This window comes from Aricia agestis, chromosome 15, assembly GCF_905147365.1.
Source record: "Aricia agestis chromosome 15, ilAriAges1.1, whole genome shotgun sequence".
NCBI lineage: Eukaryota > Metazoa > Arthropoda > Insecta > Lepidoptera > Lycaenidae > Aricia > Aricia agestis.
In genome coordinates, this window is record NC_056420.1 from 10,495,326 (window position 1) to 10,513,309 (window position 17,984).

At 38.2% G+C, this 17,984-nt stretch overlaps 2 protein-coding genes across 2 annotated transcripts in view; one reads left to right on the top strand and one right to left on the bottom strand.

The window, feature by feature from the left end:
* The first annotated feature begins 22 nt into the window (after positions 1–22).
* On the top strand, positions 23–5,456 carry LOC121734470. The gene is made up of 5 exons (XM_042125082.1): positions 23–50; positions 318–433; positions 3,672–3,752; positions 4,374–4,473; positions 4,651–5,456. The coding sequence occupies exons 1-5, from the start codon at positions 23–25 to the stop codon at positions 5,454–5,456; spliced, it is 1,131 nt and encodes a 376-aa protein (XP_041981016.1).
* A 2,705-nt stretch (positions 5,457–8,161) lies between these two features.
* The window catches only part of LOC121734086 (gonadotropin-releasing hormone II receptor-like), a 39,554-nt gene continuing 29,731 nt past the window's right edge, over positions 8,162–17,984 (bottom strand). The window contains exons 5-8 of the mRNA XM_042124499.1: positions 17,619–17,772; positions 14,111–14,286; positions 9,043–9,107; positions 8,162–8,385 (exon numbers count right to left, since the gene is read on the bottom strand). Of these exons, the coding sequence (XP_041980433.1) occupies positions 8,245–8,385; positions 9,043–9,107; positions 14,111–14,286; positions 17,619–17,772 (536 nt within the window). The 3' untranslated portion in view covers positions 8,162–8,244. The remainder of the gene's footprint in view (positions 8,386–9,042; positions 9,108–14,110; positions 14,287–17,618; positions 17,773–17,984) is intronic.

The following is a 17,984-nucleotide window of genomic DNA, read 5'->3' on the forward strand; positions in this document are numbered from 1 at the left end:
TTTATTCACATAAGCCACTATTATGCCATTGATGGACAGGGATATGGAAGGTCGGTCTAGTCAGTCTAGCCAGACCCGCGACAAATCACCCTATAAAAACGTTCATGATGATAAGACTGTGCAGATCATGCGAGATCTAATTAAAAAACGCGGAATTCTCAAAGGCAGATTAACTAAATTTTCAAATTATGTTGACACTATTAAAACGCCTTTAACTAGAGAATCTAAAATAGATTTAAAACTAAGAATAACCGGTGTCCATACATTATTTAATGAATTCTGTGATATTCAAACACAACTTGAAAATACTGTTCCAGACTGTGACATTGATGATCAACTAAATCAGCGTCAGCTGTTTGAAGACAGTTACTACAGCACTCTGTCACATGCAGAATCTCTCTGTGTCGATGGAGAGGCCGCGGATAGCTCCAAGGTATGCAATAGCACTACACAATCCTCCGTTAAATTACCGGTTATCACTTTACCTACATTTGATGGCTTATATGAGCACTGGCTAGAGTACAGGGATACTTATTTGTCTTTGATACATAATTCACAGGATATAAGTAATATACAAAAATTCCATTACCTTAAATCCTCTCTTAAAGGAAGCGCAGAGATGGTAATTAATTCCATTGAAATTTCAGCCTCAAACTATTCTGTTGCGTGGGAACTGATGTTGAACAGATATGATAACACTAGGCTTTTAGTTCAGAGTCATGTCAAGGCACTATTTTCTATACAACCACTGTCTAAAGAGTCACCTTCACTAATTAGGAAGCTTATAGACACCATAATTAATAATTTACGCGCTCTTAAAACCCTAGGTGAAGCTACAGACTCATGGGACACACTAGTAATCCATATCATCACCTCAAAGTTAGATAAAATTACTGAGAGGCACTGGGAGGAGCACAAAGGTTCTCTTTTGTCTGACCGTAACTCCAAATTAGTTTTAAAGATTGAACATTTAATTCAATTTCTGAAAAATAGGGCTGACTTACTAGAAACTTTAATTTTATCGCATAGCAAAGATAGCCCTAGCACCGATTTTAATAGAAAACCAAATATAACAGTAAGAAGTAATGTTTCACACTGTAATAATGTTTCAACTAATAAGTCAGCCGGTCGCACTGTTCGCAAGCCTATTTGTGTTGTATGCAAAGGTAATCACCCACTTTACACTTGTACTCAATTTATCGCGATGGATTTAAAATCGAAACTTAAAGTTGTCCAAGAACACAGCCTATGTAACAACTGTTTGCGCGCCGGGCACTCCGTTAACACTTGCGTATTCGGGTCTTGTAAGAAATGTAACTTGAAACATAATTCGCTATTACATTTTAACGATTCCGATAACACATCGAGCTTTGTTGCGAAGAGCCCGTCGACTGAATCGTCGATTTCAAGTGCAAGCGCAACGCGCATCACTGTACAGTGTTAATGTGATAAGGCGAACCTCATTCAGGCAAATAACGTTCACACAGACACGCACATAATAGATTCGCACTGCATTAATGTGCAACCCGTTTTGTTATCTACTGCTATGGTCGAGATCCCCGATAGATACAATATTTATCATTTAGCATGCGCGTTACTCGACAGTGGTAGCCAAAGCAGTTTTATAACAAATTCACTTTGTAAAAAATTAGATATCGAGCTTATACAGTCCATTCAAGAAATATGCGGAGTAGGCAATGTCGTATCGCATTCTTCGCATTCTTGTAATGTAAAAATTAAGTCTCGCGTGAGTGCCTACTCAAAACAAATTCAATGTTACGTTTTAAACGTAATAACACCTACATTGCCAGCTGTTCAGGTGCATAATTCTTGTAAACGCTTTCAAATTCCTGATAACGTTCAGCTGGCAAATACGCAGTTTTTAGGGTCACAAAAAATTGATGTTTTGATAGGAGCGGATCATTTTTGGGACTTGCTTATCGATGGCAAGATGCGTCTACCGAGCGGTCCGTTTTTACAAAACACTAAGCTAGGTTGGATAATTTCGGGTCCAATAGATTCTAGCATTGTGCGCAGGGGACATGTCCAATGTAACGTTAGTACTGAGCTCAGTCCATCCACTATAGACGATCAATTACGTAAGTTCTGGGAACTCGAAGAGTTAACTTTGCCTCGAAATTCGCATACGGAGGACGAGCTGGCCTGTGAACAAAGTTTCGTTACAAATACTACACGCGACAATCATGGTAGATTTGTGGTTCACATTCCACTCAAAAACTCAGCCGAGGTTTTAGGTGAATCTTATTCCCAAGCTAAACGCCGTTTCTTAGCATTAGAGAAGCGGCTATCTCGCGCACCTTCTAGTTACAAACAACTATACGTTGATTTTATGCGAGAGTATGTTGACCTAGGTCACATGACCAAGGTCGATACCTACTCGAACCTTAATTATTTTTTGCCACATCACGGAGTATTTCGCGAGCACAGTACAACGACTAAACTTCGTGTTGTTTGATGCTAGCGCTGCTACTTGCAACGGAATTTCTTTTAACGACATTCAGCGCGTCGGGCCGCCTATTCAGGGAGATCTGTTAGGTATTTTATTAAGATTTAGACAGTTTAGGTTTACGGCAAAGGCCGATTGTGCTAAAATGTACCGGCAAGTGCTAGTGGCGCCCTCTCAGCGGGATTTGCAGCTAATCATATGGCGCGAGGATACATCGAAGCCACTAGATGTTTATCGCTTAAATACGGTCACGTATGGTACGGCATCCGCACCTTTTCTCAGTGTGCGCTGTCTAAAGCAACTAGCTACCGAATGTTCTGACCCTGAGGTCAGAAGGGTCATAAATAATGACATGTACGTGGATGACCTTCTAACTTCCGGTGAGGTTAAGGTTAAGGTTGAAATTGATCTTTTAAAAATTTGTAAAGACACTGCTGATACATTAAGTTCCGGCTGCTTTCCATTAAGAAAATGGGTTTTCAACTTTGAACTCGATGAAGATGCAGGTCTTGCGTCTCTAAATAATAATAACGACAATACGCAAAACACGTTTCGTGACTTTAACTTTACTGATAACATTCAAAGCAAAACATTAGGCTTGGGTTGGTGTAACGTGAGCGATGAGCTTAATTTTAACACACAGTTCCAGCCATCCGACACTTCAATCACAAAGCGCACAATTTTGTCTACAGTTTCCCAAATATTCGATCCGTTAGGTCTATTGAGTCCGTCTGTTATTATCGGTAAGGTTCTGTTACAAAAACTGTGGTTGCTAAAGTTACAATGGGACGATCCCCTTCCTACTGACGTAATAAAAACATGGAACAGGTTTGTTATCGATTTGTCTTATCTTTCCGCAATTAAGATCCCGCGACATGTTTTTCAGTGCAACTCAACTCGTAATGAGTTACACATATTCACAGATGCCTCACAAACTGCATATGGCGCCTGCGCATACGTACGTTCTATACGTGGAGATAACTTACAAGTGAGGTTATTAATTTCCAAAGGAAAGGTTGCCCCATTAAAGCCTGTCAGCATACCTAGGCTAGAACTGTGCGGCGCGGTGCTGGGTGCTAGGCTATACGATAAAATTAATAGTTCGCTTACTCGTAAGTTCGATAACGTCACCTTTTGGACCGATTCAACAATTGTTTTAGGCTGGCTACGCATGTCTCCTAACTTACTCAAAACATTTGTTCAGAATCGTGTCGCTGAAATTCACGACCTGACAGGAAAGTTTTCCTGGCAACACGTCAGCGGCAAGGATAATCCGAGCGATCTGGTAAGCCGCGGGGTCAGCCTTGAAAATTTGGTTTCCTCTAATGTATGGTGGGAAGGCCCTATGTTCTTGAGAAACCTTAATTTTGATTGTAATGCACAGTTTAATTCCAATATGAGTGACACTTTTAATGATTTACCGGAACTAAAATCAAATACCTTGCACTCACTGTCATGTAAAGTTGATAACAATAATTATACAGATGAAACTTTATTTCCGTTTAGTAAATTTTCGCAGTTTAATCGTATGAGTCGTTCCGCCGCCTATATTCTACGCTTTACTCACAACTGTCGGCCGTGCAACAAGGCAAATCAGCTGACGGGTGCGTTAGGTATAGATGAAGTGAGACGTGCCGTACTATTATTAGCTAAATGGGCGCAAAAAATGTCATTTCCACAGGAATATGATTTACTCAAAAATGGTAAATGTATAAAGTCAAGTCGACTAGCTAGTTTAAATTTATTTTTGGATGAAAATGATTTAATTCGCGTAGGCGGCAGAATAAATAATTCTGTCGAATTTAATTTTAATAAAAAACATCCCATATTGCTGTGTTCTAAACACAATTTTACACGTTTATTGTTCATATACGAACACAAGCAATATTTACACTGCGGCCCACAGGCTCTGTTATACCACTTGCGCGAGAAGTGGTGGCCTATATCCGGCAGGAATTTAGCTAGGAAGGTGACTCATCAGTGTGTTGTCTGCACGCGAGTTAGAGGTAAGACGCTAAGCCCCCTTATGGGCAACCTACCTAGGGAACGCCTTACACCTAGCTACCCTTTTGATCGTAGCGGAGCTGATTACTCAGGGCCAGTGTTCGTTTTAAGCCGCAAAGGTAGGGGCGCAAAATTAATAAAATCATACATCTGTTTATTTATTTGTTTTACTACACGAGCTATACACTTGGAGCTTGTCAGCGACCTATCCACTGACGCATATCTACTCGCTCTCAAGTTTATTTCCCGACGTGGAAAACCATGTCAAATTTTTTCTGACAATGGACGCAATTTCGTAGGTCTTTGTAATGATTTCGCTCAGTTTTTATCTTCATGTAGCAAAGACATTGTTGATTACGCTAGAAGTCAAAATATCGAGTTTTCTTTTATACCTCCATATTCCCCTCATTTTGGTGGCTTGTGGGAAGCGGGGGTGAAATCGTGCAAGTACCACCTGCGGCGAGTGGTTGGTGGTGCTCACCTGACCTTCGAGGAGCTTACCACAGTACTGACCCAAATTGAAGCGGTACTGAACTCACGGCCGCTGGCACCCCTGTCGTCGGATCCAGCAGACTACTCTCCACTCAGCCCTGGACACTTCCTCATCGGCCGACCTCTCACAGCGCCAGTATGCGAGGAGGACCTGACGCAGGAACCGATACATCGGTTGACCCGATATCAAAGGGTTGAACAACTACGGCAACATTTCTGGACGCGTTGGGCCAAAGAATATGTTTCGGAGCTGCAGACCAGGACCAAATGGAGGCAGAATTCGGCGGAACTATCACCGGACCAGCTGGTTCTGATCAAGGACTCTTCTCTACCCCCGCTGAAGTGGCAGCTCGGTCGTGTCGTGAGAACGATTAACGGCAGCGATGGTATTGCCAGAGTAGCCGACATCAGAACGTCGTCGGGAGTCCTGAGGCGAGCCTATACCAAGATATGTCCACTGGTGGACAACGAACACTCATGGCGAGAGACTTAGACTGCAGAAGACATTGTAAGCTACTGCTTTCAAGGCCGCGGGCATGTTGGGTATTATAATCTGTGTGTCATAGAGTAAAGACGGCTAGTAGGTAAAAACGTTAATATACCTACGCCAATCAGCTGATCGATTCGGGAACGTTAAAATTTACGCGCGTACGTCAAGGTCGCTGATTGGCTAATTGTTCCCCAAATTTCCCGTTATCCTTGACATTTGTAAAATTTGAATATACGCTAAATTTCTATCACTGAGGCTAGACGTATTATTTCTCTCTCCCAAAAATTACTATCTCTGCAGTAGAAAATCAGTCGAAACTAACTTTCTTCGCACCTAATCGTTGCTGCTTATCACTGGCGGCAACAAACATTTTATTGCATTGTTATTTGTTCTTATTATGTATACAAAGTTTCGAATTAATTAAACTGCTTTTATAAGGTTTTTACTATTATTTATCTATATATTAATACGTTAGCCAAAAACTTTGTATCCCTTTTGACGAAAAATGGGGAAACGTAGGTGAATGAAATTTTGCACAGTTATAGTTTATATGGTGAAGGAGTGCATCGAGCTAATATTATTTTGAAATTATGCTTTTATCATACATTTTTGTAACAAATAAAACATTACACACACTACAACACACACACTAGGAAAAATGACAGATTATTGAGTGACAAGCCTATACATACGAATTATAATCTTTTATTTATGGTTGAAGTCTGTTGACAACAAGGTGACAAATTGAAAATGAATTATAGTTTTTTTTTTATTAAATCTTAAATACTAAGACAATGCCTACACGGCCAGTCTGAGATCAGCTGAGTCCCAGAGACAAGATTAGAAAAAAATATGATAAAGTCAATATTTTTTTACAAAATACAGGTAGTAGGACTCCTAATGTCGTTGAAACTAAGGTCGAATTCCAACTTTGGGCGATCCCTAGTAAGAATTATTATTTAAAATAGTAATGTAATATTTGTTTTATAAAGTACTGCCTTAATGGAAATGTTTTCTCAGTAGCACTTAGGAGTGTTACTCACGTGAAAGCTTTTTGTGTACATTTCTTCATATTTTACTCACCTTACTACACCTATTTATAGCACGTGATCCTCCTACAGGCTGATTTTTTAGTTAATATAATATCTACAGTACCGTACCGTATTTTAAATAATAAGCTTTCAAGCGTGTCAGGCGCGTTCCGTAGGGTCACATTGAAAATCTCAAAATCTTACCTTTATAATAAAATTAAAATTTCTAGCTATCCCCTAACCACCTCAGACAGCCTTAAATGAGACTGAATTCCGACTGAATGAGAAACAAATTAATTGCGACTAAAATGCTACCTGAAAATGACAATATTGAAATTTGAAACTGAACTAGAATCGAAATGCTTAAATTCTATTCCTCTTTATATTGTAGCTTATATTATTAAGTTGCTTGGTAAATTTCGAAGTGTTTTGGCTCGTTCTACATTTAGGACTTGTAATCCTGTCAGAAAACGACGGAAAGCAGGATGCAGATAGTAAGGAAATTTCAATTATCATTTTAATCCTTGGACTATACCACAAGTTACGTAAACAAACCATCTAAAATAAATGGAGGTGATGTTTCTCTATACTTATCATAATTATTCAGAATACAACAACTTCAAGATTATAATTACTTAAGCTTTTCAAGTTGAGGTGTATTTGTTTATAACTACTATAGTCAAAATAACGAGGCACTGTCATACAAAGGTTGACATTCAGTATATTATAGTTTTATGCCATGACATAACCATTTAATGTTTGTTTCATGGCATAAAACTATATAGATGGCCACTGAGGTAGTAAGTACTACGTACTAGAGCAGCTATTGCGAACAAAAAACATGTCGCACTTGAGGCATGAGCGGGGAGGGAGGCGGGGCGGTGATTGCTATAGATCAGTACTGCAGAAGTGACACAGTTTAGTGCCTACACTCGAATGAATGCAGAATCCATTTCAGTAAGTAGATAAAATAAAAATAAAAATTCACTTTTTTATAAAATTTATAATTAATATGGATCCATAGTCCACTATAGCTAATTACCTTATTTAAATTACTTATATATTTTCAAATATGTACCATAATAAAATTATTATAATGTACGCATGTATAATGTACGTAATATTTTAAATACATATTACCAAAATACAAACTCGTCTACGTGAGTAAGTACTTCATTCATCGTCGTCTTATCATAGATTTGTATTCTGCCTACATTACACTCTGCATCTACTACTCTATGCCAATGCAAAATGGCGCGTGACTTCGCCTTGTAATTGAATGTTCGTATTTTAATTGAAAATAATTAAATAAGAATGCTAATACCGATGAAATGTTATTCCGTTGCATTTGGAAGTGTTACTGGAATCATTTTTGCAGTATCTTAACCCACAACTAGGCATTTTTGCGACTTTTTTTGGTTTCGTTTTTGATTGTGGTACGTCTGGCGTACAGAAGAGCTCGCGGGCGACTAAGTGCACTGCTGCTATTTAGATTACGTTGAATGTGACCAAGCATTGTGTTGCGTTGTCGAGTCTAGTACGTAGTACATACTATGTCAGTGTAGATGGCATTCCATGAGATGGAACAAGCAAAGAATCTGCACTAATATCGTATAAAGTGCTCAACATAAAAGAACTTACAGAAGGCTAGAAAATCAACTAGAAAATAACATCAAAATACCATTTATTCATATATACACAAAATAGCACATTAATATTCACTAGCGGCGATAACCGCTACACAAAAATCATCCTTATGCTTAGTACTGTAAGGTGAATATTTCATTTTTCTCCGGTAAGTCCTTGTCGTCCCTCCAACAAGAAACAGGGGCGGAGTTAGCACTGGGGGCGACCAGCATCGTCTCTTCAAACCGCATAGTGGACCGGCGGCTGCATTGGACCTAAATATTTTAAATATATTAAAAATGTATATTATACATATTATATGTACTATCAAAGAATTTGATTCCTTGACAGATGGAGGACCTAAGTAATTTGGTCGCGTTCTGTCAAACCCATCCAACCGATCATAGCTAACATTATATTGACATAAGCTGATTAAATGACGTGGGTCTGTCAACTGCCTAGGAATCAATTTCCTCGATGGTACATTATATAATTATAATCGTTGACTGTCCTATTATTGGCGCCTTGGATGTTTGTCTGAGAATATTATTATTGTCAATAATAATATCTGTCGGGTCAACCCTAAGACTGCATGGCCATAGACGAACGTTTGCAGTCGGGAGCGACTGCTCTAGAGCAGTCGCGTTGAAGTCGTACACGACTGCAACATGACCGCATCATGCAGTCGGCCATATTATTATAACCCTTTGTTGTTCGACCGGACGGCGAAACTCGACCGCAGAGCGACATGCAAAGCCAAGAATTAGGTATTTAAACTATTAAGAGGATTTTATCAAACTGGAGTTCGCATATCTTTTCAATATTTTACTTCTATACTTTCGAAATTCGCCTGCTGCGTCCCTTTTAAAAATTCACCAGTAAAATGTACATTGTATTTTGATACACGTATGCAGATAGGAAAAATCACTTACACTTTTGCTCGTAATATTTTTAGTTCTGTTCATCGCGAAAACTTCCAAGTTGGCTGTCTTTTCATCTGCGAAAAGAAACTTCATTTAATACAATCTCCATTAAGAATTATAAAAGTTCTTTGAAACATTCTTAAAGGTTACATATTTTTTATTGTTAACTAATTCAATTCATTCGACACTGAATAAAACATTTCTCAATTTCTTTACGAATCTTCATTATAATGCGTAGGCTTCACGCAAAAATATATCATCAGATTTTTATCTTGACCTCTAAAAATCTTAATAATCCTCTAAAAGATTAGATAATGCCCGCAACTCCGTTGCGCCAAAATTAATTTATCGCGCAGGAACCGTACATTTTTTCTGATATCTTGGAAACTTTACGTCTTACAAAAAATTTACTTATAAATCATGATTTGTTGCAAATTATTTTGCCTACAAATATGTTTATAAAACTTTTTATCCTAAATAAAAAAAGTTATAAGCAAAAAATTGAGATTTTTTTTTTCAATTTTCTTTCTCGCTCTTAACTTTTTAACACCCGACAAAAAAGAGGGGTGTTATAAGTTTGACGTGTCTGTCTGTCGGTCTGTCTGTCTGTCTGTCTGTGGCATCGTAGCATCCAAACGGGTGGACCGATTTTGATCTAGTTTTTTTTGTTTGAAAGCTGACTTCATTGAGAGTGTTCTTAGCTATAGTTCATGATCATCAGCCTGCTCCGTGCTGAAAAATCGCGGTTCATCTGGTTCGTGAAGGGCCGATTAGCAACTTGCAGTCGTTTGGTGGGCTTTATTGCATTCTAGTTCGTGACATTTATGAATATTTTTGGAAAGTTTAGAAAACACATTAATGGAAAGTTGATCTGGTGCTGCAGCATCACCTGGTAATCATTACCTGGATTCTATAGGAGCCGAGCTCCATATGAACCCAAAGTGGAGGTTTCATGTTTGGACTCATATTGACGGCCTCATCCAAAAGGACATTCGTAGATGGTATTCATTGGCATATAATATGATCCTGTTGATAGGAATTATTCTGCACTATAACCAACACAAGTTTAAAAAGCATGAAATAAAATTAAATTAAGAAATTTAAAAAACCCCCGCCAAACAACTTTAAAAAGTAATGAAATAATATATTTTACTGACTTTAAGTTTAAATAATTCCTAAGTGTAAAGTGATATTTTAGGGACCGCTAATGTAGATGTTTGATTCACATAACACACACCGTGACAACAATTATGGACTAAAATATCACTTTACACTTAGGAATTATTTAACCTTAAAGTCAGTAAAATATATTATTTCATTACTTTTTAAAGTTGTTTGGCGGGGGTTTTTTTTAATAGATACATTTTGCATTAAAAATACATCAGAGCTGAATTATTTTGTGATACCGCGCTATTCCTGAGTGAGGAAGTCGATCCATCTTTGCTCACCCTTCTTGGTGAACGTTGTTTCATAGCTTTATACGGCGGTAATAAAGACGATTCATAGACGGCTTGCGATACCCCATCATGCCCCCCTTCCCTTACATCCGGTTTAAGGGTGAGACGGACGCCAGTTCCTTCAGGCTTATACAAATGGGAAAATATGAGTTAAAAATAATATATTCTCAGTTTCTACACTAGCGCAGATCTAGGTTAAAGTTATAGATTAGGTTAAATATATAATGTTGTCTCTCTTGTTTTTCTTTTCATATTTTACTAGCTGTCCCGGCAAACGTTTCTTTGCCATATAAAGTATTTCACCTATATTATTTTATTGAAGTGACTAAATAAGTATGTCACCATGGCAACGTCCATCGCTATCCCATCGCACAAACAATGGTCGCCGTCAGTCTCGAGTTGTAATAATTTACTATTATTTATTCAACAAATGCACTTATCAATGTAATAAGTACCCAGTAGCCGATTCTCAGACCCACTGAATATGCATATAAAATTTGGATAAAATCAGTAAAGCCGTTTCGGAGGAGTACGCGGCCTAAAATTGTGACACGAGAATTTTTTAAATAAGATTTAACCCATAGTTAAGTTTAATAAAGATGCAATGCAAGGATGCAAAGTGGACCTAAAAAGATTAAAATCTTCGGTGGCATGCGTAACGCCCACCTAAAATAGAACAAAAGCCAAGACATCATATTTAGCTACAAGACAAAAGCCGTGCTATTCAGTAAGAAAAAGAAAAAGAAGATGATGATGATGAGTAAGCGGGCCCTTAGACGATCAATTTTATTGTGCAATCCATACTAATATTATAAATGCGAAAGTGTGTCTGTCTGTCTGTCTGTTACCTCTTCACGCTTAAACCGCTGAACCAATTTAGCTGAAATTTGGTATGGATATATTTTGAGTCCCGGGAAAGGACATAGGATACTCTTAATCCCGAAAAAATGTACGGTTCCCACGCGATAAACGAATTTTGGCGCAACGGAGTTGCGGGCGTCATCTAGTATGACATATTGTGCAATATTATTGACCGTCTAGACTCTAGGGTTAATATTGAACGCCTTTCGATCTTATTGTCAAATAAGTTGTTCAATAAATTATTGTTTAATATTATTGTAGGTCTAGGGGCCCGCTAATTCCCTGTTTTTGAAAGTTTTGTGACACTAGTTTATATTTTAATAGCGTTGTTAATTGGTTAATATTTTGAAGCTAATCCGAACTTGCAGCATTCCCTAAGTTGAACAATACGGTTAGTACAACAAAAAAAGAATTACTTAAATCGGACTTGTAGTTCCGGAGATATGCGAACACAAACATAAAAACATAAATTCATATTACATACTCTTTTGAAATTTGACACATTTGTTCAGACGCTGATATAGACCAATAATAACAATAACATAATAATATTATACAAAAACTGTTGTGTCGGCAGTTCTGAAAATATTAAATACATACAGGTCGAATTGATAACCTCCTTTTTTAAAGTCGGTAAAAAAAGCTTTGATAATGATGAAAAAACATGATGATAAAACTGGGTACAAATTTATAGTAGGAACTAAAATACTAGCTTCATATTTCAGTTTAAAAGACGCAGCTTAGTGACAGAAAATTCAATAAAACTTGGCTCTTTATACGACATTCTAAAGGAACCCCTTATACAATATTCATATATTGTGGACTAAAATTATATAAGTAATGGCTACCAACTGGCTGCTAAGGAATGTTATCACAAAATTCCTTTTAAGGCTAATATTTTACGTTTATCATTGAGTGTTTCGAGTACATATGTATAATGACAATGAGTATTATTTGGGAAATTATTAAATTCTATTTCAAGTTTTACGTCATTAAAATTGTATGTTCACGTTGTTTTATGATATAGGTAATCGACACAACCAAGCAATTTCAGGAAATTATAACAATAATATTCATAATATTATAAACTAGCTGTTGCCCGCGAATTCGTCCGCGTGAACTTTGGTTTATAGCAGTTGTTCCCGTACATCGATAGAATAGTTTACGCGCAAATCATAAAAGTATATTGTGTGGGAATCGTACATTTTTCCGGGACAAAATGTATCATATGTTCTTTTCCAGGACTCAAAGTATCTCTGTACCAAATTTCAGCAAAATACATTGAATAGTTTAGGCGAAAATTACAAAAGTTTATTGTGCCGGAACCGTAAATTTTCCGGGACAAAAAGTATTTCCCCGAGACTCAAAGTATATCCATACCAATATTCATCAAAATCGATTGAATAGTTTACGCGCAAATCATAAAAGTATATTGTGCAGTAACCGTACATTTCTCCAGGACAAAATGTATCCTATGTCCTTTTCCGGGACTCAAAGTATCTTTATACCAAATTTCAGCATAATCGGTCCAGCCGTTTACGCGTGATGTCGTGGGAAATATAGATTCATTTTTATTTATTATATACCGGTGGCTGAACCGTAAACATACATAGTAAAAACGCAGTTTCCTATACATAGTATATAATATTATAATTATGTTTGAAGTATAGTCAAAGCGAGAGACCAGGCCCTTTAGCCAAGAAGTTTTCTTTATTTCTTCTTTATACAATCATCGATCAAAATGTATGGAATTGAAATTACACGAGTCGAATGACAACTTCATAATAATATTATTATCGAACGCTTATGTCAATCCAATGACAACAGATCGTCGATTCTATAAAGAAGCTACAAATAAAGAGTTTTGGCTAAAGGGCCTGGTAATAAAGTTCATATTATTTACATAACCTAAAAAACATGAGGTTCCTTGCAATTTCTTAAAGTTAGAATCTAGATTAAAAACTGTACCTAGATGAGTACTGTGTAGAACTGTAGACATACACATTACACAATTTTTTTTTATGAAATAAGGGGGCAAACGAGCAGACGGGTCACCTGATGGAAAGCAACTTCCGTCGCCCATGGACACTCGCAGCATCAAAAGAACTGCAGGTGCGTTGCCGGCCTTTTAAGGGGTAATAGGGCAGGGTAGGGAAGGGAATAGGGGAGGGTACGGAAGGAAATAGGGGAGGGTAGGGAAAGGAAAAGGGTAGGGGATTGGGCCTCCGGTAAACTCACTCACTCGGCGAAACACAGCGGAAGCGCTGTTTCACGCCGGTTTTCTGTGAGGACGTGGTATTTCTCCGGTCGAGCCGGCCCATTCGTGCCGAAGCATGGCTCTCCCACGTCAAAATAGTCAATACACATCAGCTGTTACGGTCAAAGTGACACAACACATCATTTCAGAATGATCTATCCCGTGTATATACCCTTGTCGCAATAAAAGGACGGAAATAATTTTCCCATAATATGTGAAACTTTTCGATCTAGCTCCGAAGTAGGGTTGCCAGGTCGCTAAACCGAAACGCCTTGCAGCAGTCAGCTTAGCCGGACATATTTTGTATTTAAAAATACCCAGAAACTTTCTCCTAAACACTACACTCTCAGCATGACAATACGTTCGGCAACGCATGTACTCTGTTTTAACAAACCAATTTAACATCTAATAGATAAACCTGACTGTGGCCGAATTTATCCGGACGCCTGTCGCCTGGCAACCCTACTCCGAAGTATTCCTTAATTCTCCACAAAAATATCACCTGTCAGCTTATGTCCACAGAAGATCTTCCTCAGCGTCTTATAGACGAGATTCTTGTCGAGGGTGTAGGAGCCGTAGACGAGCGGGTCCATGCACGAGTTGGAGACGGCCATGATGAAGAACAGGTCCTGGACCCGCGCCGGCACGTGCACCGCTGATTGACGGTCCAGCATGTACCTATAATGGGGAAGATGCAGTTTTCTTTTTGGCTTTAATTAAATTAATTTCATGTAAGAAAAGATACTAGTGATCTGGAATATGTTGTCTAAGACTAAGTACTCACATGCGGCTTTGCTCGATAGAGACTACGCACGTGCGTCAAACTTCGCTTTGTAAGAAACTGTGTCCACTGCAACCCACGGACACGCTAAGCACGAATTGACTCACGTTACGTGAGCTACGGTAGCTTGCTCGAATATGGTGCACACGTAGCTCAACGCTGGCCACGCTACGCATGCTGTGCACGGGATACACGGAAGCGTGTACATAGTATTCAAAACTGTGCTGCGCTACAGTTGTACATAGTCGTGGCCGTGTGCATAGCGTGTGCTGCAGTGGAAACATTGATCCACGTAGTCAAACTAATAAACCCGTGTGCCGCGTGGCCGTGCACAGCGTGCGCCGCGGTGGAATGGCGGCTTTACAGTGTAGACCGCAAAACTGACAGCTCGAAGGCTCGCATCGAGCCGGCTAACGGCTTGATGGAATTAAATATATCGATTTAGAATAAAACTATCGAGCAATGCTGAATGTGTGGACGAAAGCTCGTGCCGCGGGTTTTGCTCGTCGTTATTGCTCGATCGAGCAAAACCATATGTGAGTACTTAGTATTAAAGTGGACCACATTTACCTTGTCACGTCATTCACATTGCGACATTGAAACCGTGAGCAAATAATTGCTAAGATGACGCCCGTTGCGCCAAAATTCGTGATCGCGCGGGAACCGTACATTTTTCCGGAATAAAATGTATCCTATGTCGTTTCTTGGGGCTCAAAGTATTTCCATACACTAATTTCAACAAAATAGGTTCAGCGGTTTGAGCGTAACAGACAGACAGATACACACTTTCGCATTTGTAATATTAGTATCAACTATCAACCCATCAACAACTCCCAAGCGGCACCTGGGTGCCGCATAACAATTGAATATCTATTGTGTCTGCGATACCCACGATCGAGGTACCTACTAATGGCTTGCCGCTTGCGGAAACCCATATAGAGTAAGAGGTTAATAATAATTGTGGTCTTTGTTTTTTTTCTAATGCTGTCCAAGTTTAATAATGCAACCAATTTGAAAAGTAACTCGATATTTCGAATGCTATATACTACGCTATATACAAAGAACAATAATTTGGGTAATACGTGCATGTAATTATATCGAGAAAATTACAGCGCAGACTTGAATGAAAAATTAGCAGTTTATTTTGTAATTCTTATAACAAGTTGTTTATGATAATATTGGAGTAATTTCCGCCCTTTTATTCCCAAAATAGAAAAGTTCAAGTTAATAAATACTTTGATAATATTTGACATGATCAAGTCATTAAAATTAATAAAGCAAAAATCGGATTAATTTCAACTTTTGTTGTCTTCTTTTAATTAGAGGAAAATTGTTTACCAATTTTATGAGCAAATGTTTACTGTAGATAAAGTTTATTTAACAGAAATGGAAGAAAATGACGATATTTTTCTAATAAGATAATAAAGATGCTGGGCTTTTAAATTGAGATAGGAGATATCAATTAACTTTACTCTTAACGTGGGAGAGCCATGCTTCGGCACGAATGGGCCGGCTCGACCGGAGAAATACCACGTTCTCACAGATAACCGGCGTGAAACAACGCTTGCGCTGTGTTTCGCCGAGTGAGTGAGTTTACCGGAGGCCCAATCCCCTACCCTATTCCCTTCCCTACCCTCTCCTATTACCCTATTCCCTCTTAAAAGGCCGGAAACGCACTTGCAGCTCTTCTGATGCTGCGAGTGTCCATGGGCGACGGAAGTTGCTTTCCATCAGGTGACCCGTTTGCTCGTTTGCTCCCTTATTTCACAAAAAAAACATACTACTACAGTATAAGTAATAAGATAGCCAGAATTTGAGCCCTATTTTATTAATTCATTATTATTCATTATACAGCTTCGACAATAACACTACAAATAAAATTAAATTAAGAAATTTAAATAAAACCCCCGCCAAAAAACTTTAAAAAGTAATGAAATAATATATTTTACTGACTTTAAGTTTAAATAATTCCTAAGTGTAAAGTGATATTTTAGTCCATAATTGTTGTCACGATGTGTGTTATGTGAATCAAACATCTACATTAGCGGTCCCCCGACACACCTTGACAACAATTATGGACTAAAATATCACTTTACACTTAGCAATTATTGAAACATAATGTCAGTGAAATATATTATTTCATTACTTTTTAAAGTTTTTTGGCGGGGGTTTTTTTAAATTTCTTAATTTTATTTTATTTCATGCTTTTTAATCTTGTGTTGGTTATAGTGCAGAATAATTCCTATCAACAGGATCATATTATATCCCAATGAATGCCATCTAGGAATGTCCTTTTGGATGAGGCCGTCAATATGAGTCCAAACATGAAACCTCCACCTTGGGTTCATATGGAGCTGGCTCCTATAGAATCCAGGTGATGCTGCAGAAGCAGCATGCAAAAATTTATTGGTTATCTACGTCTTACTAGTGGTCGCAATTAAAATGAGCCCAAACACGAAACCATTGCTCTAAGTTGGTGAGGAGTTGGGTATCCTATTGATTACCAGGTGATGCTGCAGCACCAAGTCAACTTTCCATTAATGTGCAAATATTCATAAATGTCACGTACTACAATGCAATAAAGCCCACCAAACGACTGCAAGTTGCTAATCGGCCCTTTACGAACCAGATGAACCGCGATTTTTTAGCACGGAGCAGGCTGATGATGATGAGCTATAGCTAAGAACACTCTCAATTAGGTCAGCTTTCAAACAAAAAAAACTAGATTAAAATCGGTCCACCCGTTTGGATGCTACGATGACAGACAGACAGACCGACAGACAGACACGTCAAACTTATGACACCCCTCTTTTTGTTGGGGGTTAAAAAAAGTGTTTTCATAATCAAATTCTCACAAATAATAAAACAATGTCAAACGCGTCCTGATAGGATATTTTGTAAAATAAGGGGGCAAACGAGCAAACGGATCATAACGGTACCGTCGCTGGCCTCTCTTGCGATCATATTACATACCTAGTAGAAACCAAAAAATCTGTTATTTGAACTTTGAAGTTTGTTTGTCGTATAGTGACAATACTATTTTGCGGTTTTATTGGATCTGGACTGAATCGAAGCTATATTAATGTTGGACTAAAATTTCTGGATCAGAGTACCCATTACATACTTGCATTGGAGTTTTTCTGTATCAGTAAATTCTATGACTGAAGTCGATCCTTTAAATCACGCAACAAAATGATAGCACACAGATTCTCAAGCTCTATGTACTCACCACAATGTCATAGTGGCGTAAGGTAGCCAGCAGCATGCGAAAACAGTCACTATCGTGACAGTCATACGGAGGGTTTTGCGGCGCGCGCGGACGAGAGGCCTCTGGTCAGAGCGTCGCAGCTGAATCCGACCACGCTTCGCCGGAGTAGATTTTCCTGGGAAATGGGAAATCATTTTTCGCCATCGGAAATTACGGAGAATTTAGATTGCTTAAGTCGATTGCTCTTCAATTATTGTTGTGTGTTGTTAAAAATAGAACTTAGGTCTGTGATTAGACTTTAAAAATAAAAGATAATATGATAGATCTCTCATTACTTTTAGTAAGTATAATTTTTCTTATTATTTTTTTTTTATTTGCCAAGACATA